This window comes from Aricia agestis, chromosome 9, assembly GCF_905147365.1.
Source record: "Aricia agestis chromosome 9, ilAriAges1.1, whole genome shotgun sequence".
Lineage (NCBI taxonomy): Eukaryota > Metazoa > Arthropoda > Insecta > Lepidoptera > Lycaenidae > Aricia > Aricia agestis.
In genome coordinates, this window is record NC_056414.1 from 1,614,597 (window position 1) to 1,642,559 (window position 27,963).

Consider the following 27,963-nt stretch of genomic DNA (forward strand, 5'->3'; position numbering starts at 1 on the left):
AATATTATATTATAAGGCTGCGTAGAATTCCTATTAGCTCTACATTTACATCATTTTGTATGAAAAACTATAATGATAGATATCAATTGGCCTAGCACTTATATAATAGAGCATTTCTTTTATTTCCTGTCCTACTTTTACCCATTACATACGTAATGTTTTGGTTGACTTATTAGCACTGCATCCGGCAAGGGAAATGCGATGCAGTGCATTCGTGCATAAACAAATATAACATTGAGTAGGTACCTATAATAACAAAGATATCTACAAATTTTATCTCAATTTCTCAATTAAATCTGTTTTTAATTTAATTAATTTAAAAAAAAGAATGATATTTTAGGCCCATTCATTATTTATTATTGACAAACACTAAAAGCGATATCTATTGACTTTGTCGCAATTTCTTGTCGTTGTTTTTATTATTTGCTTTATTTGTTCAGGTGTTACTAAATATCGACAAGAAGTTCATTATTTCAGAATAGCTCTCTTGATTGCATGCTGCAGTTTTTTTACTTAACGGTCGCTGCTTTTAAAGCGCGGTGGTTTTTCTTTTTCATCGGAACGGGCGCAAGAAACGATCGTCACGTAACACATCGATAGCGAAAGTCGCGTTACGCAATAATCCGATTAATAATATAAATAACAAAAACATTTATTAACAATAATTATTAATTTATCTTAAATTAGCATTGGTATTGGGTTCAATAAATTAATCGTATGTACTATGATCACCGTCCGTTCGCCGTCGTCGTTTTCTTAATGTAGAAGTTCTCTTTGTATATTTTCTTCCTGGTCCCCGGGTTCTCGCTCTCGATGTTGTCGTTGCTGGCCATGGCGGCCAGCTCGCTGTCCAGCAGCCGCGGTATCGAGATCGGCTCGAAGCCGTACTGGAACTGCGGCTCCACGAACTGCGTGTTGCTCTTGTACCTCTGGAAGGGCTGCGTCGCGTACGGCGAGTTATCCTTCTTCGGCGCCTCCTTCGAGTAGTCGTACTCGTATATGTACGGACTCACCGTCAGTTTCGCGTTGGCGTGCTTCTTCGGCATCACGAAGCTGTACGTGGGCTGCAGGGTGTACGCGCCGTTTCTCTTGTCGTCGGGCTTCGCGTAGTACCTCTGCGGCTTTTGTTTTTCGAATATCTTGTAGTAGTTCTCCTTGTCCTTGAATCTATCTAGTATACTCGTGGGTCTGCTTATTGCGTAATCGAGAAAGTACTCTTCTTTCATCTTGTCGTTTGCATCTTTGTAGCTGGCTCTCGTGTCCTGGGGGAATTCGTCGCCCTGCGCTTGATACTGCGACAGGGGGCTGTTTTCGGCGTCGAAATGCGTTTGATAATTTGATGAGCCGTAGGATTCGGGATTGTAGATGTCTTTCTCGACATCTACGGGTCGATCGTAAGCCGGAAAACCGTATGCGGCGTTTTTGTAAGCCTTTTCAAAATTTTCTTCGTTTTCCTCCTGCTGCTTAATCATGGCATCCATAAAATTTTCCTGATTGTCGTCGGTCGCGGGGGAATCCTCCTTGATAACTATCCTCTTGGATTTTTCGTGAATTGATGGGGAGGACGAATACTGAGTGTTATGGAAGTGAGGCTTGTAGCTTTTGGTAGCATGCGAGTGATGCTTATTATGTTCGTTGTCATTGTGCTTTTCATGTCGATCGTCATTGGAATTACTATGCGGCCTATGCTTGGGCAGAACAGTAATATCTTCTTCATATTCTAAGCTGACCGGTTGGAAATGTTGCTCTACATGTTTAGGTTTGGAACTCGAATGTTCGTTGTAGCCAACGTTTCCATGGTTTTCATTGTTTTCATGATTTTTGCTGGGTTTTTCTCTGTGCTCTATTTTAGGTTTAGGATGATGATGCTTCCAGCTTTCATGATGCTGCTCCTTATGATCATTTTGATTCCTGTGTTTGTGGCTATGGTGATTTCTGCCAGAATCGTGGGACCCTGATGAGTGATTATGAGAACGCTCTTTGTGTGAATGTGGGGAAGCATTGCGCTCCTCCTTATGCGGTTTTTCATCTTCGCCTGAATTACTGTCTTCACTAGAAGTAAAATCAAAAATTAGCTGCTTCGGTTCCTCCTCGTGGTGATAATGAGATTCTTTAATCTCCTCAGGTTTGCTCGAATCGTGACTATAGCTGTAATGTATCGGTTTACTTTCTGTATGTTTTTCGTAAGAATAGTTAACAGGTTCATTCTCAGTTTGTTTTTCATAGCTCACATGTACCGGCTCAGATTCAGTTTCTTTGTTGTAATTTACTTTCTGCTCCGAATAAGTTTCTTTGTAATTAGGAGAATTTATCTCGTACGAAAACTCCGGACCATTATTAGGTGAGCCGCTAACTTTAATTGAAGGTGTCGGATGAACTTCGTCTTCGTCGTCATCGTCATCGTCTTTGTGGGGCTTCGTCTTCTTGTGTTTTCTTTTCGGAGATTTGGGGGAACTAGAGTCATATGTTTTAGTATTTTGTATAACAAACTCCTTTTGGTGCTTCTTCGCGTGGTGTACATTCGGCAGCTTATGATAAGTGGCATCATGAATCCGCGGCAAAAAGTGTTGCACTTGGGGCACAAGCGGGTTGTCGAAGGTCAGGGGCTCCAGTAAACTAATATCTAACAGAGGTAACGGTGGTTTGGTCTTAATTTTTACCTCAGTTTTCTGGCCATTCACGTCGGTAACGAAAGACATTTCTTTTTCAAAGTGCAATTTCTTAGGAACCGTTTTTGTCTGCGCTGTTTGAGCTTGTTTTGTCGTAGGCTCGTTGGTGATTGTGGTATACGAAGCGGGCGTCGATAGCTGCTCCGGTCGGTGGTACTTCGTCTCGCTTGGATTTTCACTAGAGTGTGTCTCCACGTATATATCCTTACTATTCGAGGGTTGCTGCGTTTGTTGTTTAGGCGCTTGATTTAACTGAAGAGACAGACCACTTCCAGCATTACTACCGTAAATAATCGGCTGCGATATCGTGTAACGGGGCGCATTGGTCGAAAATCCCTGCACATTCGACTGTATCGTGTACTGGGCGGGGCCGAAGAAGTGCGGGGTTCCCTGCTTGAACTGGTAGCTCGGGCTTATTCCGAGCGGCTGGCTGAGGTGGGCGGGCAGGTTCTGGAGCTGAACGTACTGCTGCGGATAGATCGTCTTGTACGCTAGCGACTGCGGTGTCTCGTGGTACGTGTTTCCGTACGAGTCCTTCAGGAATCCGTTGGAGTTTTGGATCACTATCTTCTCCTCCTTGACCGGAACGACCTGGTTGCCCTTCGGCGCGGCGAAGCTGGGTACTTGGAAGGAGTAGGCCGCGTAGGGCGTGTAGGGCGCGTTGCTGGCGTACACGCCGAGCTGGACGTTGCGGTACAGGCGGGAGGCTGCGGCGACATTGTCCACCAGCGGTCGCGCTACGTTTATCACTTTAACTGACTCACTCTTGAGAATCAAACAACTCAGCACAGTCAATAACGCCTGGAAATAAAACACATTGTTGGATTATGCTTGTAAGAGAAAAATATATTTGGGAATAACGCCCACAGATACACAAAAATTTACACTCCGGACCTTTAATTTATAATTGGAACTTAAAAATCATAATTTAAAACTTTTGTTAACTTGAAATTTAAATTTTTCAGTCACAAACTAGTAAACATTTATTAAGATTTTATAATTAAAATTTCAAATAAATCTTTTGGTCACTTTTAATTAAAATATTGAATATTAAGTTAGGTTGTAGATTTTAATCTTAATTAATTTACAGATTATATTTTATTTATAAACAAATAAAATAGGTACCTCTCTCCCCATAGTGGGTTCGTCGATAAGTATAGCGGCACTGCGCCCGCGCCGACACCGCGCTCACTTTTATGCGGCGCCTGCGCACTCGGCACTCGCAGACACCACTTTTCCATCGACATTATATCACCGCCGCTAGATGAGGCTCCACAATACAACCCGAGACATAATTCTATACACAAAGCAACGATTCAGATCAACCGGGCCGGAAAATTTCAATTAATTGCATTTTATAAGTACAGGAAATACCTGCGTCGAGCGAACTTACGCATGCTAATTATGTTTTAGTATCCACTATCTACATAATTTGCAATTGGTGAAGCGTGCTGAGCTGTAAATCAAAAGAAATGGAGCCAGAAAAAATTAAGCTGCAAAAACAGTAGGCACGAAAGATCGGGCTGAAGTTTTTGGCACCTCTTTTTGAACCACTGCGCACCATGACTAACCAATGCTCTCGAAACAATGGCGACGTGACTCCTACACGTTTCATAAGACTTGCGACTTGCACCCTACAGCGGCTTGGTGCAATAGGAACACTATAATTTGAGCGAGTCTTAAAAGCAGTTCGTTTACGTAGACTTTCTGCTTCGCTTTAAAAACTGAAATAACCGATTCATGGTTTTTCGTTTGAGCTTTGACTTTTGAGCCATCACATTGCCTCAGGCCTTTGTATGTGCTTTGCCTACAAGAGTTTTAGAATTTAGATGTATTTTCCGTGAATGAAGCAGTCCAGGGTGACCTCTTTTCGCGAAGAAAAGTAAATCTTCACAAAAAGTGAGTTTTTTTTTTTTTTATAAAATTGGGGCCGTCTATAGACTGTTCGTCCATATCCTTTTTTTGTTATTTTATTATTTAGATTTTTCGCACCAAGGATAATTGAAATAATATTATGAATTTTAATTAATTGTGGTCCATCACGCCATGGACATTTTTTTTTTCATATGTGTATATATATATTTAATAGAATAGAGTATAATATGTTATACATATAATAAATAAATATATACATTTATTGTTTTATAAATTGCATAATAATAATATTAATGTTTTGAACGGTGAGGTCCCAGTCGGTGTGGCGGCCAGTAGATCCGACATTTTCCGATTTCCTTAGATTTTATGCTGCTCCACCATTTGCCTTTAGATGTTGTGACAACAAAAAGTGAGTTGCTGCCCAAACACCCGAGATATTATTATGAATTATAATCCCAATCTTTCATGCTAATTTCTATTAAAGTTAGCGACTACCGTAGTTGTCGTTTGTCCAGTCACTTTTTCGACATATCCGACAAGGACAGCCTGTAATAGGTAAACATCGCGTTAGTAGGTATTTTATGACTAAGTACCTATGGTCACTAGGTTTCCGGATAAAGCAGGACACAGTCAGACTTTTAATTGCGACGTGTCCGGCCAAAATTAAAGGGAGTCCGGCTTTTGTAGAGCTTTGAATCTATATTATAATTATTGAATATGAAAGTCTTACTTAGACAGTTTCACTTAATTAGAAGTAAAATATCTATTTAAAGATGTTGAATTGTTTCAATAAAACAAAAAAAAAAATTGTACAGGCGCTACCGTACGTACTACGTCAGTGCCTTACTGAGAGTGTAGAGTACTGTAGAGCTTAGACTTTAGAGAGACTTTCGGCATTTTTAGGGTTCCGTACCCAAAGGACAAAAACGGAACTCTATTACTGAGACTTCGATGTCTGTCCGTCTGTCTGTATGTGCGTCTGTCTGTCTGTCTCCAAGCTGTATCTCAAGAACCGCTATAGCTAGACTTATTAAATTATATCTGTTGCCGCTATAACAACAACATATACTTACTAAGAACTAAATATAATTTATATATTTTAAGGAGGGCATATCCCAAACAACAACTTTTGTTGTATGGATTTTTTGGCCTTTTTTGCTCGATATGAATAATGGTAACAGGTAGGCTCTTGAAATTTTTACAAATTCCTTGATTATATGTGTTCTTTAAATTTCTACGTGGGAGAGCCATGCTCGGCACGAATAGGCCGGCTCGACCGGAGAAATACCACGAACTCACAGAAAACCGGCGTGAAACAGCGCTTGCGCTGTGTTTCGCCGAGTGAGTGAGTTTACCGGAGGCCCAATTACCCTATTCCCTTCCCTACCCTCCCCTATTCCCTTCCCTTCCCATTCCTACCCTCCCCTATTACCCTATTCCCTCTTAAAAGGCCGGCAACGCACCTGCAGCTCTTCTGATGCTGCAAGTGTCCATGGGCGACGGAAGTTGCTTTCCATCAGGTGACCCGTTTGCTCGTTTGCCCCCTTAAGTATTTCATTAAAAAAATATATTTAATTATTAAAAAAATTAAAGGTAAGTACATACAAAAAAAACAATTTTTGAGATTTTTGCTGTATAACGGTACGGAACCCTTCGTGCGCATGTCCGACTCGCACTTGGCCGTTTTTATACAAATGTCAGGCTAAACCGAACCAAGCGGGCATTTCAGTTTAGCCTAAAGGTAAACCTAGCAACCCTTAAACCCTGGGGTTGTTCAGTTGTGTCGGGTAAATTTTGCACAGAGCTCTGCAATTATCACGGACTATACAGATGAAAACAAATCCACTTTCGCCGTGGGTTCCTGCCGGGCTGCGCGCACACCATGACCGTCTGAAAGCAATAGAGCTGCGAAAGTCGAGTGTTGGGTTACTGTGATCTAGGAATTACGTTCCGTAGCAGTAGACCTAGTTGAGGAAACGACATGAGATGCAAACAATTAAAGACATTTAAAAAAAATTTAAGTTATAGGTTATCCACTTAGGCCCGTATAAATAATCAGTACTCAAGATGCATCTCGGTCTCAAGACACGGTCAGGCCCTGTGATTGGTTGGCTGTCAAAATTTGGACCAATCACAGTGCCGAATCGCGTCTTGAGATCGGGTCGCATCTTACGTACCGAATATTTATACGGGCCTAAGATTAGGTTATCCAGTATCCACCTACGTCTTCAAGTACTCCAGAGTACAGTTCGGCGAAAATTTATACACTGTACAGTACTGTAACTATGTTATATTATGTACGCCTCCGTGGTCCATTGGTTAAGAGCATGGCTCTTAACTCGGAGGTCGTGGATTCGATTCCCGCGTTGGAAACATGTTTTTTCCAAGTTTGATTGGGGCAATGCAGGCTGATCACCTGATTGATTGTCTGACAAGTAAGATGATCCATGCAGTGCCGTAAATATGGCGGTGCCACCGGTGCCCAGGCACAGGGCATAGACTCTCGGGGGCGCAAGAATGGCCAGACCTACTACCAGTACTATTATTATTTTGGTTTGCTCCTGATAAGTTCCCGCTGCGCCCCTAGTGATCGACCCCAACAATACGTTATACTTACATGCCAGTAACATCAAAAAGTCTATTTATTAAACTAGACAAAACTTTTTTTTTTTTAATAATTTCCAAAATATTAGTAAACTTAATATCATTTTATTATTATTGTAATTGGTCTACTAATACCAAGTTTTATTTTATCACCCTGAATGGAACAAAATAGGCCTATACTAACATTGCTCTGGGTACCTATAATACCTAATTTAAAAAAACTAGGGCGCAGTTATGAAGCTCGCACAGGGCGCCAAAATAGCTATTTACGGCACTGGATCCATGCGTCGGATGGGCATGTAAAAAGTCGGTCCTGCGCCTGGTCTCTCGCCAGTCGTGTCGGTCTTCCGTCCCACTGGGTTATGAGAGTAAAGGAATAGAGAGTGCTCTTGTCTACTGCGCACACACTTGGGCACTATAAATTACTCCTGCGGTGCCGGTGGCCTGGTTTCAATGAAACCGGCCACCAGCACCGAAACCGGTGTGGGGGGTATTATTATAATATTATGTTCCCCCGCAGGCCGCAGGTGGCAACTCCGTTACGTCAAAAATTTTCCGCAACATAAACCATCCTATTTCCCTTCCTGTCCCTCAAAGTAAGTATATCAAAGATTTATCTAAACGGTTCAGCCGTATAAAGCGTGTTACCTCAACAGACAGACAGACTTTCGCATTTACAATATTAGTAAGGATTGTAGAGCGTCCATGGCCTTGTAGGTAGTTGACTCTTGAGTTGCACATTTGAGAATTTTTAAAGAAAGAACACTTCCAATTTTCAAATATTACATTTTTTATTACTTAATAATTTCATTTACAAAAGAACACAATCACAATAAAACCAGCCAACGGCTCCAATAGTATGTCACTTAAAATTAGTAGTTACTTTTAAAATGCTTGGACGACAAAAACGATCGTTCATAATCCTATTATATCACTGCAACGACATTCCATTATGCTGTTTAATAGACTATTTGTTAAAAAACATACCAAAAACATTATGGAGACACGAAAGAAGATTGTTTATTACCTTTTTTAATTTTCAACAATGATTAAAAGTGATCAGAGATCATCATTTTTGACCGACTTCCAAAAAGGAGGAGGTAATACGTTCGGCTGTATGTATCTTTTTTCAGTTCTTTAAATTTTCTGTGATTTATACATAAATTTAATATATACCTAGCGGAACAGAGCAACAATCTCGAGCTGTCAAACGAAACCGATTATTGGTTTCATCTGTGTGTAAAAATATGTGTACGTATACACTTACACAAGCATGATTGAACATGATTTCTATGAGATTAAATTGTCAACGTGCGGCACGTGCCGACTGGACGTCAAAAAAAGAGTGCTGCTGTCAAGTATCACACGTCGCTTTTTACCACGCAGTGTTACTGATAGTGACATCTCTCTTGCTCAGGCCATTGTTTCTCTATTCCGCTAGGTATATTAACTTTATGATTTTATATTATATTTTTTAAAGAAGTGTGATTCCTGAGTGATTATCATTATTATGGCTGAAACATTAGCGTTTGAAAAGTTTACAATCAAAAGATAAAACGAAGACTAACTACTAAGTTCATTTTTTTAAATATTTACAATAGAACTAAAAAGTTAACACAGTGCTACTTGTAATAACAAATCTTAAAAATAAAAATATAAACCTAATTAATATTATTATGTGATGGAGCACCTGAAAGTTAGTGATGTGTTTATGGCAGCTTAATTTACAGGTACAAATAGAAGAATGTAGTATAATATTATAGAATTCGAACCAATATTCAATTAAAATTCAATGAGAATATAGCTTAAAACATATTCAAATAATAATAATTACAATTTCCATTTATGAATGTTGTAGACTTTGTAGAATCGAACATGCAGCCATACCAGATACATATATTGACCAGTATTTAAACTAGTCTGACTTTGTTGTGTCAATACCGTAATATTAGTCTAAGAAAATTAGTTTCAAAGTCGACGATTAGACCGAATAATTCGTGCAGTTTTGAAAGTTGGTACAGTTGTTTCTAAGGGAGATCGCAGACGGCACACTTTTTGTGTGATCGAGTCTGAGGCGCACATACAATGTGCATGGCGCGGCCATTTTTATTTTATCGTAAACATCTTTCAAATTTTATGGTCGGTCGATTGGCGGGGTACGGGGCACTAATTTTTTTGCAATTTTTAAGGGTCATATTTTTTATTTATTAGTAAATTTAGATAAAATGAAACGTTGCTTTAACAGATTGTGGCGGTACCCACAATTCGCCTAACATTCCTGCATCGCGCTATCGAAGTTTCGGAGAACGGCAAGATATATACAACGTCTGAAATGACGTCAGTGGGCTTCGGCCTGACCGAGCATGCTATCTCGCTCGGTCGGAAGATCTTCCTTTTCGGCCGCCACTAACAACGTTAAAAGATCATAACATTGTATTTGTCTAAATCAAATTATTTGTCTAAACGCATTGTCCAGGGAGTAAATTGGGGAATACATTTGTATGGAAAAACAGTGCGAGCGTACCCTTTTAATACTCTGTATTTCCTAAAGTAATGATCGTACAGTAAAAATGTTTGGACGTAATTTAATGTAGATAATTATTAATGTAGACAGTAGAAGTTTCTAAAGAGATATTATAAATAACCTTGAAAAAGAGACCTTTCCCCCCTCCCCCACCGCCGGCTCTTGTCCCACTCTCGGGGACTTTTAGTATATTCATCTGGACACCTTTAGGAACAACTGTACCAACTTTTAAAACTACACGAATTATTCGGTCTGAATTCCTTAATTTTCCCAGGCTGTAATGAGCTTGGGGTAGCACAAAATTATTATGTAAATTTACAAAAACTTTTTTTTTCTTGACACTTACTGTAAAGATAAAACATACACAATGGATGCAAAATGTAGTATTAATTTTGTGACGACTGATGACTTAAATTATAACGGAACATTATTTTATTTATATGGCGCAATCATAACAAGTCTCAATATAGTTTGCTATTTTATATTTTACTGGCATGCTTATTATTATTATTTGTAGTAAAATTCGAGATGTTAATAATAAAACCACCCACAAAGTTTGGGCTTGTGACCTTTTGATACAATCTCCAAGGCCAGGTTTTAATCCACACATAAATAATTCGAGATGTTAATAATAAAACCACCCACAAAGTTTGGGCTTGTGACCTTTTGATACAATCTCCAAGGCCAGGTTTTAATCCACACATAAATGTGACTATAGACTGTAGACATTAATCACCCACACACACACACATCTTTTGAATGTAGGTTAAAATCAGTAGTTTCATATTGAACTTACTGACAGCAATACAGTTAATATCTTAGTAGTACCTGCAAATTTTGCACCAGAGATTCACTCAATAAAATAACGAAATCATCAAACACCTAGCCTCGTGAATATGGCTCTTTCAACGTTGAACTGACGCTGCGGTTGACTTCCGTCCGTGTTAAACTGACGTTGCGGGAGACCTTTGTTGCCCAATCTGGCCTTCACCCCCGCACCGGTGATACTGTTGTCTGCATGCTGCATGGACAATCTCCTTTCCGGTTTATTGAATACCGGTGTGAACTTCGGTTTAACAGCTGGCATCTTCTGAACGGCTTCGATCTCTTTGTACTCCACACGATTATTGAACTTAACGGACTTAGATTTAACAGCTAACTTATCTTTCACACTGACTGGTGATTCGTCGGCTCTCATGGTGCAACCTACTGCTATCTTTCTTACGTTATTTGACGTAGTGACTGTGAATACCTTCTTTGTAACCGGTGGAGAGCTTTTCAAGATGCCTTCGTATTTGAGAGCATCTTTCTGCATTGGTATGGATGACTCACCACTAGAAAGGCCGTCTTTTGTTCCGAGTCTGTTGTATATTTGCTTTGCTGGCTTCTGTGCAGCCGGCTTTAGTGCCTCCGAGCTACCGAGGCGAGCAAACACCGTCTTGCTTTGTGGAGCTGAAAATATAAATGTCTTGTAAGTAAATTATCTTGGCATTATGAATCGTGATTTAAGAGAGCGTTTTTTCACAATTCTATAATTTTTTTTTTAATTTTTTTTAATATAAGTAATTATGAAGTTACCTTCTTTAACAACGGGCTTAGAGCTTGTGCTGGGAACCTTTATAGCAGACCGAGGCGGGGTGCCAAAACGAATCAACCTTGCTTGCTTGATACTAGGATCCTCAGTAGCCCTATAAAAACAAATCCAAATGTTGTTAAACAATTTGTGTTATTTAAGAAATAGTGTCCGACCGAAGCTTCGGCTTCGGCTTCAGCAGCCGAAGCCTTCGGCCAAAAAAACCACCTTCGGCGAAACCTTCGGCTTCGGCCTAAAACCCGGCCGAAGTCGAAGCTTTGCCGAAGGTCCGAGCTACCGACGAAATTGAATGAAAGACTGAGTGAGTCGTGAGAGAGCGACGGACCGGTCGTGTATGCGGAGGCCACTGGGAGTCACTGTCAAATACAATAAACAAACACTAACTTCTTAATAAATCATTTAATTTTTTATTAGGAAGTTAATGTTTGTTTATTTTATTTTTTAGTCTAGTTTCGGTCTAGTCGAGTTAAACAAAGACTGATTGATTGGTCTAATTATTGTTATTTGTGAAATAATAAAGAAATTATTATTTTTTACAATAGTACAGTCAATAAAGTAGTTGTAGAATGCGTGAGCGCCTGAGATTGCTGCTGGAACTTATTCAGGGTGCTTAGGAATAAAACATACTAAAAGTCCTTAAGTCTAGGAGGTGAGCAGGAGTGAGGGGAGGGTGACAAAAGTCTAAATTTTTGGTTTTTGGCTAATAACTAAAATACGATGCGTTGTAGCAAAAATGTTCTACAATGAAAAAAAATTTATTAAATTCTCTATAATTTTGATTCTACACACTTTTTCCGAATTCTCATCCGTTTTGTACACACACTTAGGAAAACTACATATTATACTAAACGCTCAGGAAATGTGAAAATAAAAAGTGTTTTTTTTTTAAATATTCCTTTCTAATTTTGATTGATAAAGTAGCTTTACCGATTCTATGCAGCGTTCAGTAAGTGAGAGGGCTGTAAGCACATCCCCCCATCCCCTCATTACACCCCTTGCCGCGGCAACGCACCAGCACCCCTGGTGTTGCAGACGACGCAAGGCATTACGGTAACCAGCTTCCATGAGTTGGAACATACACTAATTGTTAGCCTGCTTAGTTAAGTGTATAAAAAACATTCGAGAATGAGCTGACCCCTCAAGAGTGGGGGTGGAAAAATGTAGGTAATTTCGTGACGCCAAGGACAATAGGCGGCTTGCCAGCGCCTGAGGCTTCACTAAAACAATAATATATTATTTATTATATACTCCCTTATACGTGGGAGAGCCATGCTTCGGCACGAATGGGCCGGCTCGACCGGATAAATACCACGTTCTCACAGAAAACCGGCGTGAAACAGCGCTTGCGCTGTGTTTCGCCGAGTGAGTGAGTTTACCGGAGGCCCAATCCCCTAACCCCTACCCTATTCCCTTCCCTACCCTCAACTCTTCCCTTCCCCTCCCTTCCCTACCCTCCCCTATTACCCTATTCCCTCGTAAAAGGCCGGCAACGCACTTGCAGCTCTTCTGATGCTGCGAGTGTCCATGGGCGACGGAAGTTGCTTTCCATCAGGTGACCCGTTTGCTCGTTTGCCCCCTTATTTCATTAAAAAAAAAAAAAAAATATTTTGTCACTGCACCAGGGATTGTAGCAGCGGCTAATGTAGATGCCTGAGAGCAATTCTGAAACTTTCAGAGCGTGTAGTTAAAAAAAGGATGAGAATTTGGAAAAACTATATAGAATCACGTAGTTATAGCGAATTGAATAAGCTTTTATTTCGTTATAGAACTTTATTGCCACAACGCATCGTTTTTAAGGTATTAGCCAAAAACTAAAAATTGAGACTTTTGTCACCCTCTCCTCTCTCCGGCTCACCTCCAAGACGTCAGGACTTTTAGTATGTTTTGTCCCTAAGCACCCTGAATAAGTTCCAGTAGAAATCGCTTAGGTTCCCGCTCACGCACTCAATACCCTCCTTTGAGTCATTCCTTAACCAGACTACAAATAATTAATAAATAAATCACAAAATCACAAGCTTTTATTACTATCTCTAAATTTACTTCTATATGAAACAGTCAATATAGAGGTAAACATTCAATATTGAAGTTTTGAAATAATTTTTTATATTCAATGTAGCTTATAGACAATTTTAAACAAAATTAATTACTGAGAGTCGAGATTAAGATTATAAACCTTCGGCTTCGGCTTCGGCCGAAGGTTGTGGCGATTGCCGATTAATCGGCTTCGGCTTCGGCCAAAAATAGACCTTCGGTCGGACACTATTAAGAAATACATTTTTTTTAACAGTAACATAAATAAAACACCACTTATCATCTATTATTATTATTGTTAATAAGTAGGATATATTATTTTATTTTGTTAAGGTGACGCCGCGTTAATGTTAAAAACCGTGTTGGATACGTTTTAGATTGCTTGTTTTCTATGAGAGGCAAGCAATGGAACAGAAAAAAATGGAAAGGGCTTAAGCGACAAAATGGTTTTTGTCGCGTAATTTAAAAACCATTAATGCATTTCATATAAGCTATGAGCAAATTAAAGTGTATGCTTGAACCAATCTATGTACAAATTTTGGAAGCTTAAATCACTCTCCTCTGTTTGCAAAATAGGAATCCCTTTTTTACAGAGGTATTTTTTATTCATTATTCTGTGTTATAAGAGTTGACCAATCGTGTTATAAGTATATAGTATATATAGTTAACTAGCTGTTGCCCGCGACTTCGTCCGCGTGGACTTCAGTTTATAGCGCGCGATGTCAACAAAATTGGTGTCAAAAGCTTTTATAAAAAAAACCCTGGTACCCCTCATCAAACAGCTGTGCAGTGTGCACATAATATTTCAATTTTTTTATTTAAACTTTATATTTTATGCCAAATTTTTAAGCTTATTTAGCCCCCCAATTACACAACTTTACCCATAAACTAATTATCATTGATAGGTTTAAGGTTACGTCACTGCATAGATAAAGTACTGATTTATTACATAACTTAAAAAAGAAAACACAATCGAAAAAAATCGAAATTCGAATGTAAGATAATACCACCTCTTATAGAAATACTTTTGGGCAACAAGCGTTAGCGCGATGTAGGAGACGATCTATCTATTATAAATTTTTGGAATTAACTTAATTTGAACAAATTTACGCATTCACCCCCTTGCAACGCTTTTTTCCAGTAAAGAAGTAGCCTATGTCCTTTCTCAGGCTTTAGACTATAATGTATACAAAATTTCATTACAATCGGTTCGGTAGTTTTGGCGTGAAAGCGAGACAGACAGACAGACAGAGATACTTTCGCATTTATAATATTAGTATAGATGAATACTGACAATGAACTTTAATTTCTTAGCTTTAGTCATTTTTGCTTTGCTTTGCTATGAAAAATCGATATCGCTACAGCCAAATTATCAAGGCGTCGCCTTAATAGGGTTTGAGCACATATTGTCGGTCTAGAATCTAAAAAACTACAGCGACGAAGGACCAAACGATAGCGACGGGAGAGATGTGGACTGTATATAGTATATACAAAGACGAGGATAACTGTAACTAGTAAATAATAGACCATGTGAAGCGACAACTAAGTAAATACCTAATGTTCTGAGATAGACTGCAAAAATATAGGTACTTACATCAAAAATATAAATTATTGTCAAAAGGAAAAAATGTGACATAGAAAAGTAAAATATTAAAAATAATCGGTCAAGTGCGAGTTGGAGTCGCGCACGCAAAAAAAAATAAAATAAAAAAAAAATGGTTTTTTTTTTGTATGGGAGCCCCCCTTAATTATTTATTTTATTTTAATTTAACTATATTTTTATATTAAAGTACACATATAATTGAGGATTTTGTGAAAATTTCAAGTGCCTACATGTTGCCACTATGGATTACCATTTACCAGCCAAAAAGACCAAAAAAATAACGTTTGTTGTATGAGAGCCCCCCTTAATTATGAACTTTATTTTGTTTTTAGTATTTCTGGTGCCGCTATAACAACAAATTGTTAGCGGCACCAGAAATACATAATCGGTGAAAATTTCAGAAGTCCTAGCTATAGCGATTCTTGAGTTCCAGACAGACGGACAGACATCGAAGTCTCAGTAATAGGGTCCCGTTTTTACCCTTTGGGTACGGAGCCCTAAAAAGTACAATCTCTAAGGTCTGTCCAGCCAGTCGCCGACACCTTACTAAGAATTTTCCCAGTTTTAACCACTTTCTCCTCTGTTTCTTCGGTTAGTTTCAGCGTCATAATATAAAGCCTTCTTCGATAAATGAGCTATCTAACACTAAAAGTTTTTTTTTATCGGACCAATAGTTCCTAAGATTAGCGCGTTCAATCAAACAAATAAATAACCTCTTCAGGTTTATAATATTAATATAGATTTTTTAAAATCGCTTGACAAAATCATATCTTCATCTAAAAGACAATTAAAAGTACCAATAAAAAGGTCATAATAGGCTCATAATCATGGGACGATGCATGGTATAATATGGTATGCATGCTGATGAATGTAATTTTCATAGTAGCATAATATGCTTTCCTTTCTTAAGACAACGCCAAAACTTCCAAACTTGTATCTATAAAGAGTCAGGTGTTCTCTCAGAACGGTTTTCCAAACCATGGTATACCTACCTTGGTGCAAAATCTTACTTGTTGGTAGCGTATGCTTAGAATACTTCTCACGAAACCGAAGTCTCCACATTTTTTTTTTATGAAATAAGGTGGCAAACGAGCAAACGGGTCGCCTAATGGAAAGCAACTACCATCGCCCATGGACACTCGCAACATCAGAAGAGCTGCAGGTGCGTTGCCAGCCTTTTAATAGGGAATAGGCTCTTTTCTTGAAGGTTAGCAGGTCGTATAGGTCTGGAAATACTGCCGGTGACAGTTTGTTCCAGAGTTTTACAGTGCGCGGCAGAAAGTTACGCGAGAAATGCACGGTTTATTTTTCACGTGGGACGATGGCGAAAACTTGCAGGTGGTATGATTCCGAAAAATTCCTCAGAGCGCTTCCCGTGATACAACCGATAGAGGATGCAGAATGAAGCTACATCTCGGCGTACCTAATTCCAAAGGGTCCAAGTGTTTGAAACACTATGGCAGTCAACAATACATGCGGCCCTTGACCTTCTCTAATGAATTCTCCACCTTAGACACAAGTTCTTTTCTACTCTCAATGACATTTAGCCGAGAAATATTGGGGGAGCCGGTATATACAACATCACCTGCACTATCATCCGCATAGCAATGAATGCCGTTGGTCTGTAACATGCCATTGATATGCAGTATGAATAGGGTAGGCACAGCCAGCCAGTGCAGGATAGTACGCAGCCCTGAGGGACACCAGCATCAACAGACTGAGTTTCCGAGCATTCGCCCTCAACTACGATCTTTATGCTTCTGTCTGCTAAGAAACTTGTGACCCACTTGCATAATTTCTCGGGCAGCCCGTATGATGATAGCTTTGATAGCAGCGCTTTATGCCAAACCCGATCGAAAGCCTTCGCAATATCCAAACAGCCAATGCCTCTCTTTTCGACTCAATTGCCTGAGCCCAACGATGAGTTAGGTACGCCAAGAGATCACCAGCCGGGCGACCCTTACGAAACCCGTACTGTTTGTCGCTTAGCAATCCCTGGCCGTCCAAGTATCGAAGAAGCTGGCTGTTGATAATGGATTCCATTATCTTCGAGAAGAGAGGGGTTATAGCGATTGGTCTGTAGTTGGAAGGATTTGAGCGACCACCTTTTTTTGGGGTCGGGTGCATCAAGGCTGTCTTCCAAGAAGCCGGGACGATGCCAGAGGAATAGGAGAGCCGAAAAAGACGCGTCACCACACCACATGTTTACATTTAAATTTTGAGAAGTTCCCTCGATTACTTTGGATCCCTCCATCAGATCACCACTTTTGTGAATATAGTACCAAATTAGGATGATATTGTACACCAAAAGAAAAAATCGGTTCACAAACGGCGGAGTAATCGTTCAATATAAACAAACAAAACAAAACACCTCCCCCATTTTGAAAGTCGGTTAACAGTGTAGCCTATGTGTTATTCTGATGAATAAGACTCAGTTTCATCTAGCAATCTATACTTACTAATATTATAATTGGGAAGAGTTTGTTTGTTTGTTTATTTGTTTGTTTGAACGCGCTAATCTCAGGACCTACTGGTCCGATTTGAAAAATTCTTTCAGTGTTAGATAGCCCATTTTTCGAGGAAGGCTATAGGCTATATTTTATCACGCTAATACTAATAGGAGCGAGGAAATAGAGGAAAGTGTGGAAAAAACGGGGGGAAACTATTTGAAAGGGATAATTTGAACGCGCTAATCTCAGGAACTACTGGTCCGATTTGAAAAGTTCTTTCAGTATTAGATAGCCTGTTTATCGAGAATAGCTGTAGGCTATATTTTATCGCGTTAAGATTAATAGGAGCGAAGAAATAGAGGAAAGTGTGGAAAAACGGGGGGAAACTATTTGAAAGGGCTTATTTGAACGCGCTAATCTCAGGAACTACTTGTCCGATTTGAAAAGTTCTTTCAGTGTTAGATTTCGTCGACTTATAACAAGAACGAACTAATTGAACTATCAATTAGTTCGTTCACTCGTAAATTGTTCACTTAACATTGTATTTACTAATCCGCTGTTAAATTTTTACTGTGGGATACAAGTATTTTGACAGTCTGTTTAATTTTCCAAGGTCCGTTAAGTAATGCCTTGTTAGGATTTAACAAGCAGAGGTTGGTGAAATTGGGTCTAAGTTTATAATATTACTAGCTGACCCGACAGACGTTGTCCTGTCTTGACGATTTAACCATGATTAAAATGAGTATAGCTCCATGCCAAATTTCATCAAAATAGATTAAATGGTTTAGGTGAAAATCATAGTTATCATCATAGTAAACTCACAGAAAACTGGCGTGAAACAGCGCTTGCGCTGTGTTTCGCCGAGTGAGTGAGTTTACCGGAGGCCCAATCCCCTTACCCCTACCCTGTTCCCTTCCCTACCCTCAACTATTCCCTTCCCAATTCCCAAATTATCTATTTGTTGACTTCTGTTGTTCGCTCGACGATTCTGCATTGCCAACCGAGCTGTTTCACGGGCTGCTTCACTTTGCTCTCGTGATTGAGAAGCACGAAGTCGAGCCATACTATTGCGGCGCTGTTCACGTGCAATTTCTTGTTCTTCTTCAGTCCTTTCATTTGCAGTATTTTGTATTCTTCTTGCATTACGGCTTTGTCGGGAAAGATTCGATCGTCTTGGTCGCGGCATTATTAATTAAACTTCACTTCACTTCAATCCACTTGTTAATTATTTATATAATAGAAATAGTTTTAATATTGATTTCTTACAAATATCAAATTGTCATCCATACGTCATTACATAGCTGTCATTTTACGTCAATTACATAGCTGTCATTTTCGTTTTGTTATTCCAAGTCTGATTCTTTTTTGTTATACCACGTTTTATAGTGACTGACGTTTCATGTCAAGTCACACAGGAACGCTGTCGAACGGGATAAAAAGTATCCTATGTCCGTCTCCTGGCTCTAAGCTACCTCCCTACCAATTTTCAGCCAAATCTGTTCTGCCGTTCTTGAGTTATAAGTGGTGTAACTAACACGACTTTCTTTTATATATATAGATTGTAAATTTTCATTAAAATTCATTTAGGAGGTTTTGCGTGAAAGAGTAACAAACACACATCCACACATCCATACATCTATACATCCAAACAAACTTTCGCCTTTATAATATTAGTAGGATAGTAGGATCATCATTCTAGAAGTGATAGCTTGATTGGTTGATAGAAATAGTTACACTATCAATTTTTGGTAACATTAGATTTTGGTGCAGAAAGTCTCAAATAGTATTTCTGAAACACTAAAACGTTTTGAGCATTACCACTGACATAGTATGTACTACGTAGTACTTACTACCTCAGTGAGCATTACAATAAATTTTGATGGCAAAAAACTACTTTATGGGCATCTTGTAACACTGTTACTTATCATTTCAAAAGAAGTTTGTCTCTCCTGAAAAGTTTGACAGTTTGCCCATACAAACTAATAACATCTAGAGTCTAGACCAGGGGTTCCCAAACTGTGCGCCGCGGCGCCCTGGTGCGCTGTGAAAAGGCAAGAGGGGCGCCGTGAGTCGATCCTCCATCATTATCCGAAACGACAAATATTATAAAATAAAATTATATTTATTATTGATTGATGTAAAGCAGATAGATGATTAAATATTTGTTTTTATTATTTACTTTAACTATAATCATTTAAGATGTTTAGTTATGTATATTTTTCTAATAGCTAGGTAAAATAAGGCGCCGTGACAAAATATTGTGTCGTGTAACTGTGCCGCAAGCTGATTGGGAACCCCTGCATTAGACAAAAAGAAATATGTACTTAACTCACATCTCATTTGACTTCCTCTTCAGCTGGTTAGTGCGGACTGGAGAGGTATCCTGGTTTCTAGTGTAGTGCTCCAAAATACGTGTAGCAGCTGTAAAAAATAAAAAGATTGTTTTTTTTTTATATAAAATAAGGGGGCAAACGAGCAAACGGGACACCCGATGGAAACCAACTTCCGTCGCCCATGGACACTTGCAGCATCATAAGAGCTGCAGGTGCGTTGTCGGCCTTTTAAGAGGGAATAGGGTAATAGGGGAGGGTAGGGATGGGAAGGGAAGGGAATAGGGGAGGGTAGGGATGGGAAGGAAAGGGAATAGGGGAGGATAGGGAATGAATTGGGCCTCCGGTAAACTCACTCACTCGGCGAAACACAGCGCAAGCGCTGTTTCACGCCGGTTTTCTGTGAGAACGTGGTATTTCTCCGGTCGAGCCGGCCCATTCATGCCGAAGCATGGCTCTGCTTATAGATTTATAATATATTTTTTTCATAGTTTTATAATACTTTTACAATAATTATAAGTAATTAATTAAAGGATTATGCCCAAAAAAATGTCGACCCCTCGACTTTTTGCAAAAAAAAAATGGCGCCCGGACTACCCTCTTTGTAGAAATAATGTAATATATCTTTACATCCAAACCATATTTTATGTTTGTGTGAAAAACATTAACAGCTAAGCCATCATTAAGTCTGATTTAATATTCGTTTCACAGATGTGAATTTTGGAAACTACACTTGCGTGCAAAAAAATCGACCCACCCCGCGCATTTCTGTTCAAGTCGCTATATCTTAAAAAGTTATAGTTACTTATTATTTATTTTTATTAATAATGCGAGTTAATATGATAGGGAATGTGTACGTTTACTCTACATTTTCTAAAACCAACATGCTTGACTACAAACGACACAAATCACTAAGCACCCCCATCACTCAGTTTTTTAATCGTTAATTGAACGGTTTTGTTCTGTATGAAAAATCGGTCAAATCTTATTGTTTTTGTTTTCTTTCGATTTTTATTGATTTATTGTTCATTTAACTTCATTTTAAACGTAATTTCTTTGTGGCAAAATGGATATTACTCCGAATAAAGCCTCTCAAGCAGGGGCTTTGCTAAGAGCTGAATTTAGACAACGAGTTGTAGCTAGAAGTCTTAATTTAAGTCGAACTTCGTTTACAAGAGTATACCGAAGTATTCTAGAGACTCTAAACTTTACCATGCGACCATGTTCAGGAAGACATTGGGCTATATTTGAACGTGATGACCGTTTTAAGTTGTCAACGTCCTTGCGGAATCGACATCTCATTTCATTTCAAGTGCAACGACGGTCAAGAGAAATCCGATGAGTTACAGTAATTGAGTAGACTGTACGACGAAGACTTGCAGGCAGCTGTTTGACTTCACAAAAACTCGCTAACGGTCCAAAACTAGCCCCAGCACACAGTCAAGCGCAGCTTAGTTTCGCACGTTCTCATGTTGATTTTTCATTGGAGCAACGGCGGGTCGTGCTCTTTTCTGATGAAAGCTAAATCAGTCTTTATGGTAATGATGGTCGCAGAAAAGCATACCGTAGATAAGGAGAATGATTTGCGCAGGTGTGCATTGACGAAAGGCTTCCATTTGGTAGGTGTTCGGGGACTGTATGGGGCGAGATTTCTTTTGATGCATAAACCAATCTTGAGTTCGTAACCGGGCCGCGCCTTGGCACGTTGAGTACCTATCGCTACATTCAGGGCGTACTGGGACAACAGGCGGTGCCATGTGCTGGTTTTGTTGATGAAGGTTTCATTTAGATGTAGAACAATGCTCGACCGCACGTTGCTGCGAAAGTTCGTCAATATATTCTCTCCGACGTCAAAATTTCGGGTTTGGACTGGCCAGCAAGGAGTCCTAACCTTAATCCTATTGAGCACCCATGGGGAGAACTCAAAAGGAGGGTCAGGGCCCGGACTCTTGCCGCAGATACCCTTTAGGACCTCCGGGTGGCTGTACAAGAAGATCGGCATAGTATCGCTCAGGAGTTCATCATAACTTTGATAAGGTCAAGGAAAACCCGTATAGAAACCTAAATTAGGGTAATGGGTAGCACTACGAGCTATTGAAATCAATTTGTTAGTGTTTTTTACAAGAAAGATGTCATTAATCGCCTACTGAAATGTTATGCCAAACTGACCGGTTTTTATTTTAAGGCTGTAGAATTAGTAAACGATTTACAATTACAATAACTATAGCATTAATTAAATCCTTATTGTACTACCTTTAAAACGATACCAACATTTATTTAATACTAATTATATTTCTTGAGTTATTACCGTTTGAATCATAAGGAGAGAGGTGGGTCGATTTTTTTGCACGCAAGTGTAACATAGTGACTTTTTCACAAGAAATAAATGAATACTTTATTCTTATCTCAATGGGGTTGCATTTTAATTACGCATTATAGGAAGGGGGCGGGGGAGGGGAAGGGGGGGAGGCCATGAAAATATAATATTTTATATATAATATTTTTTGAGGTTATGTTCAATAAAACGACCAAATTAGTGGACTAACGACAAAATTAGTCTTTTTTGGGTGTGGGGAAACTCGGTTCTATGTCTTATATTGTAAATACACAGCTCCGACGCTGCGGGAATGCAATAAAATAGTTTTATTATTAACGTGTAATTTTACTGATAAATCCCCCTCAATTTGCCACGGGCCCCGGATGTTATAGTTACGCCACTGTTTTAGAGTCAAGCTGTTGATTAATTCATTACTAAAATGTGCCAACTCGGAAAAAACTAAACTTGATTTAGCCCGAGTTAAAATTCACGTAACTCGGGTTGAACTCGAGTTAACTGGATGGATAAGTGAATGCTTTTTTGAATTTTTACCAGTTTATTCCCTCAGCCTCGCATAAAGAGTTAAAAAATTGGAACCGACAAATGATATTTTTATCTGTTTCAATTCTTTAATTTTTTTTATATTATTTATTTATAATAATGTATTTTTACTTAAAAAGAAAATTATTGTTTGAAATAGAATCATTTATTTATGTACTTTTGACGGTTTACGAACTCGAGTCAGAGAGAATTCAACTCGAGTGGGTTCGAGTTACCTGTTACGCCCACGGCCCAACTCGAGTTAACTCGAGTTGACCATCACTAAACAGTGTACAGTGATATTCTCATGCCAGTATGTGTTATTTAACACGTTAAATGCCATGGGGGACACCAGTTGGCCGACAGTACACTTGTCCTGCGCGCCGTATGGGAAAACACGATTTTCATCAATTTTACACATTCGTTATTTTTGCTCCATTTCATAGAAAATTTATTAAAACCCAATTTCAAATAGAGTATATTTATAATTAAGTACTACATATATGTGACCAAAAACCACTGTCACTCACCCCGTGTCCCCTGTGGCCTGCGCGAGAAACTAAGATTTTCTTTCTACAATGACATCGAACCCCCCCCCGCCTTTACAACCTTTAAAAAACTTCCTCTAACTTCTCTTATTCTCATATTAAGGTAAACAAAATAAATATCGTATTGTATTGTATGGGAGCCCCCCATACAACAAACGTGATATTTTTTGTGTGATAAACTCTTTACGAGGGCTGCTACTTATGTATCCGGAACTGGCCACTTACAAGAACAATATTTAAAAAGTAATTACAACATTTGAAAATAGAACTCTTTGGTTGAAGAATACATTTTGTTTCATGTGACTGTCAATTATTTTTCCATTGTGGCGTCATTTTGAAAATTGCGTGTCTTCATTTGCCATGGATTTAACGCGTGAACATTTTCGTGCAATGATTTACTACGATTTTCGGCGTGGGCTAAATCAACAACAGTGCTTTATTCAACTCACCGCAACTTTTGGAGATGAAGCACCATCAAAAACCACTGTTTATCACTGGTACAGTGAGTTTAATCGTGGGCGGTCTATGCTCACGGATGAAAATAAAGAAGGTCGCCCAAAAACAGCTGTTGTCCCACAAAATATAGATGCTGTGCGGGAACTAATAATAAGTGATCGTCATGTTACATATCGCGAGATAGAGGCGTCCTTAGGCATAAGTATGACGAGCATACATAAGATATTACACGAACATTTGGCTGTAAAAAAAATATGTTCGCGTTGGATTCCGCACAACTTGACAATCGATCAAAAACGGGCTCGTGTCGATTGGTGCAAAAAAATGATAAATAAATACAACCGTGGTACGTCAAAAGCCGTTTATAATATCTACACAGGTGATGAATCTTGGATCTATGCATATGACCCCGAAACTAAACAACAGTCAACGGTGTGGGTGTTCCAAGATGAGCTGTCAGAAGGGTTTGAAGTCGACACTACATCGCGGTCAAATCGTGCCCCCCATGGCCTAAACGGAAAGTCGTAGAATTTCGGTCGGCGTTTAACGTGTTAACTAAAAATGATATCTTAACTTTTAATTTGGTACTCTTTTTATAAGTACTTACGTGAAGATGGCTGTGTGACTGTGGAGCGCCCAGTGACTGCAGCAACAGGAACTTTTGCTGTGGCCGTTGTACTCAACACTTTATCCCTTGCTGTGTTTTCATGGACTTGCTTGGCATGACTAAAATGTTACAAAAAGTATTTGATAATATCCTCTTTACTTAAAACTTGTAATGTGCCGATATTAACTTGGCACCTGCTCACATAGTTTTATTAGACAAAGTACCCAATTAATTAATGTATATTATATTAAAAAAAGTATAGCCCTGAGTTTAAATTATATTCTAAATTGTTTTATTAATACCTCGATCGGGGAAAAACCAGACACAAAAGCTTGTTTATTGTTATCGCGGTTGCATGTGAAATGTGAATGCTTGGGAGTTGAAGCATTAATAGGAAAGAAAAGGTCTCCCTTTACTTATACATGTCGTAGGGTTATTTGATAATAAATCGAATTATCGCGAAAATTCTAGTAATTTCGCGAAAACACGGAAAATTAGATGCTGTTTATATTTTTTAATTTTTCTAAAAAAGCTAGGTTTTTTGGGAAAACGCGGGTTGCCTTAGTAACATTGCACATTCTTAACGCTGATTGGCTCGATTTTGCTTACTGGCCAACTCTTATTCTGATTGGTTACTATCTTTTCCTATGTATCTTTGAGGTATTACACCATAGAATTATACCTAAAGGGTAAGAAATGACAATGCCTCTTCATAGGAACTTTACTTTTTATTTAACCTTTTTCTCATCTCAACCATAAAACCTCAGAATTAGTTTCTGGTTCTATTGAACTTTCAGCACTAATTTCACTTGTATCAGTCATTTTGTATTTACAGACACATTTTTAGATAACTTTTCGTACTATTTTTCAAGTCCAGCTGCAATAATTTTAAACACATTAAAATATGTATATCAAAAACTGATAGCTCGCTAACAAACACAAACAAAACAAGGCGTGACAATGAATTGACATTTAAAACGTCAAGTCTTCAATCAATGAGAGATGTTGTTGTGGGGCGCTTAAACCGACCCATCAGTGATTTTTTTCGATAGTAACTAACGATTCGTTTCGCAATCTTACTAAGGCGACTCGCGTTTTTGCGAAAACACTACCTTTTGTCTGTAAGGTTGAAAAATGTAATCACTAATTACACTGTCTAATTATCCGTGTTTTCGCGAAGTCCCTAGAATTTTTGCGATAATTCGATTTATCAAATCATCCTACGACATACATACTATACTTGTATACTATGTTACCGTTAGAATGCAGAATATGTTAATGTGCACATTACCTAGGTAATCTACAGATTTCTTAATACCGTCCATCAAAGTCTGATATTTTTAAATAAAAAAAAATTTATTTGCACTTTACCTAGTTAGTTTGCATTCTCTTCCTTCATAAAAGTCCTAAAAACGTACTGTCTTATATTTCTCTATGCTAAAAACATTGGCTTAAGCTTATCAACCTAATATCCCCCTGCTCAAGCAGACCGATCCGGATGAGGTGCCGGCTTTTGTGGCTAGGAGCTGCACAAGCTGCCACCCGTCACGCTGGACCACGTTGACGTCGTCAGCTTACTGAAGGACATCAGGTTCCTGAAGGAGGAGCTGGCTGGAGTTCGGGGTAGATTGCAGGCATCAGAGTCTACGATCAGTGATTTACGTATTAAATTATCGCAGTTAAAAAGCGGTAATTCAATATGTGGGTCACCTGATGCCGCATACGTCACCACTCGTCGAGGCGCACAAGCGAGCACGTTTAGCCCGTCAGCATTATCGGACGGGTCAACGAACGCCGCCACTGCCGCCCCCGCCCGCGCTTCCCTCCCGGTTGCGCCAACGCCGAGTCCCCAGGCGACTCAGCAAAACTACGCGACTGTTGCTGGTCGCCCCGCACCTCCCCCGCGGGCGAAAACAAATGGGGAGAATGTGAGCCGCAAGGCTCTGGAGAGTCGCAAGACTAAGGAGAGCCGCTGCAAGGCTACGAAGAGCCGTAAGGTGGAGTCTTCTCGACCTAGCAAGGACGAGAGCAGGGGGTGCGATGAGAAGGGCTTCAGACTGGTGGAGAGAAGGAAGAAGAAGCCCGCCGCCCGCAACCATCGCGGCACCGCGTCCTATGTACCTGAGCTGCGTCTGCGGAGCGAGGTCCCCGCGACGCCCCTGTACATATCCCGCCTGCACTGGTCCATGGAGGTCAAAGATGTCGTGGACTACATCCAGAAGAAAACGACACTGCACTTGAGGGTCGAGCGTTTGCAGTCTCACCACAAAATTATCTTTAGTTCCTTTGTGGTGAGAGTACCGACGAATCTACTTTCGACCTTTGAGTCGCTGGAGTTCTGGCCGATGGATGTGGTCTACCGGAGGTTCCGGGGGAGACTCCAGAATAAAGCGCGTCACGTAGCCGTAAACACGTGACAAAGTGTAGTTTTTAAGTGTATAATAATATGTATGTTAGTTGTTAAGGTATATTATAATATGAATATGTATGTTAGTCTGTAAGGTATTTGTATTATGGGCCTAGATGCCTGAAATAAATGGTAAAAAATAATAATAATAATAATACTGTGGTTGTATTGATGGTTTTATTTTTCTATACTGTACTCGGCGAAACATGGTGGTAGCGTTCGACTCCCTGTCAAAAACTTGTCATTTTCTTTACAAAGCCACAATTGACAACATCTGACACTCCATTGTCAATGGTGGTTTAGAGCTCAACAAGGCTTTATATGAATGTGGCGAGAAAAGGAACTAAAGCTTTTATCATACAAAAATGTCATTTTTGACAATTCTCCTTTACCAGCAGCAGTAGTCCATGTTCATTTAAAACCTTGGAGCACTTTATATAGAAAATGACAAGTTCTTGACAGGGAGTCAATGACTGCTACCGCTATGTTTCGCCGAGTACAGTATAGCTGATACAATCTGTTATATTTTATTAGTGGAGTAATGTTTTACTTAATATACAATAATTTATTCCTTTGTTTATGTCCAAAAATGTATATTAAATAATTATCTACAACTAAATAACATGCTTTTTCAAACAAGAACCTGTTGTACCTAATTTAATGAGAATCGAATAAACTTTTTGCACTTTAACTGACTCACCCCAATAATCTGCAGAATACCTTGTTATTCTGCAGTCTAATTGGTTTACGCGCGTTAACGGTAACATAATATACAATAATTCAAACTGATTTTATTGAACCACTTATATCAATAATAATATTTTAATCAGTATAATTACCGTAGAATGGCAATAATGTCACCCATCCGCGTTATTCCCATATCCCTCAGATATTCTTTATTTAAATCCAGTAACATATCGTTTTGTATCCTGTTTTCTGTAAATGTAAGCGCATATGTAGCAGCCACCTCTGACGGTATGCCAGCAGCCGTGAAGAAATTAACCCAAAGACCTGTAAATAAACATTATGTTCATTCTTTTAAAACAGCTCACCTTCGAAAAGTAATTTGATACATGGATGCACAAATAGATAAACACTTGCCTGTTATATTAGAATCCATTCTCAGTGCGGAAGAACTCATTGTAAACTATTGAAGGAATCTCAAACTAAGTTGAAACTAAGAACATTACTTTTCTTAAACTATGAAATAGAAGCAAATTGAGTTACGACTTACGACCGAAAAATATTCACAACAATGAACAAAATATAATGGCGAATTGACATTGACCACAGATTAGTAATTACTAGTATATATTTGACATTGACTGTTGACATTTTTTTTTTCAAAGACTTCTACAGTTCGACAAGGGTCAAGGCTGTAACTTATCTATGAAAGTGGCGAGAAAAG

The 27,963-nt window shown here is 39.1% G+C and overlaps 2 protein-coding genes across 2 annotated transcripts; both read right to left on the reverse strand.

Annotated features, from left to right (window-relative positions):
* Nucleotides 1-694: 694 nt before the first annotated feature.
* On the reverse strand, nucleotides 695-3,848 carry LOC121730740 (probable serine/threonine-protein kinase DDB_G0282963). The gene is made up of 2 exons (XM_042119886.1): nucleotides 3,795-3,848; nucleotides 695-3,470 (listed from the first exon to the last, which is right to left on the reverse strand). Exons 1-2 carry the CDS (start codon nucleotides 3,804-3,806, stop codon nucleotides 729-731), a joined length of 2,754 nt encoding a protein of 917 aa, XP_041975820.1. The 5' UTR covers nucleotides 3,807-3,848; the 3' UTR covers nucleotides 695-728.
* Nucleotides 3,849-10,317: 6,469 nt separating this feature from the next.
* Nucleotides 10,318-27,810, reverse strand: LOC121730598 (uncharacterized protein C19orf47). The gene is made up of 6 exons (XM_042119708.1): nucleotides 27,657-27,810; nucleotides 27,395-27,566; nucleotides 24,149-24,267; nucleotides 19,684-19,771; nucleotides 11,251-11,360; nucleotides 10,318-11,124 (listed from the first exon to the last, which is right to left on the reverse strand). Exons 1-6 carry the CDS (start codon nucleotides 27,694-27,696, stop codon nucleotides 10,547-10,549), a joined length of 1,107 nt encoding a protein of 368 aa, XP_041975642.1. The 5' UTR covers nucleotides 27,697-27,810; the 3' UTR covers nucleotides 10,318-10,546.
* Between the last annotated feature and the right edge of the window lie 153 nt (nucleotides 27,811-27,963).

Excerpts from the sequence above, each read along its gene's own strand:
- LOC121730598 (XM_042119708.1), bottom strand. The coding sequence starts at position 27,696 with ATGAGTTCTTCCGCACTGAGAATGGATTCTAATATAACAG. Across the intron at positions 11,361-19,683 it reads AAGAGGAAGTCAAATGAGAT|GGCTACTGAGGATCCTAGTA; the intron begins GTGAGTTAAGTA and ends TTGTTTTTATAG. Across the intron at positions 11,125-11,250 it reads TAAGCCCGTTGTTAAAGAAG|CTCCACAAAGCAAGACGGTG; the intron begins GTAACTTCATAA and ends TTATATTTTCAG.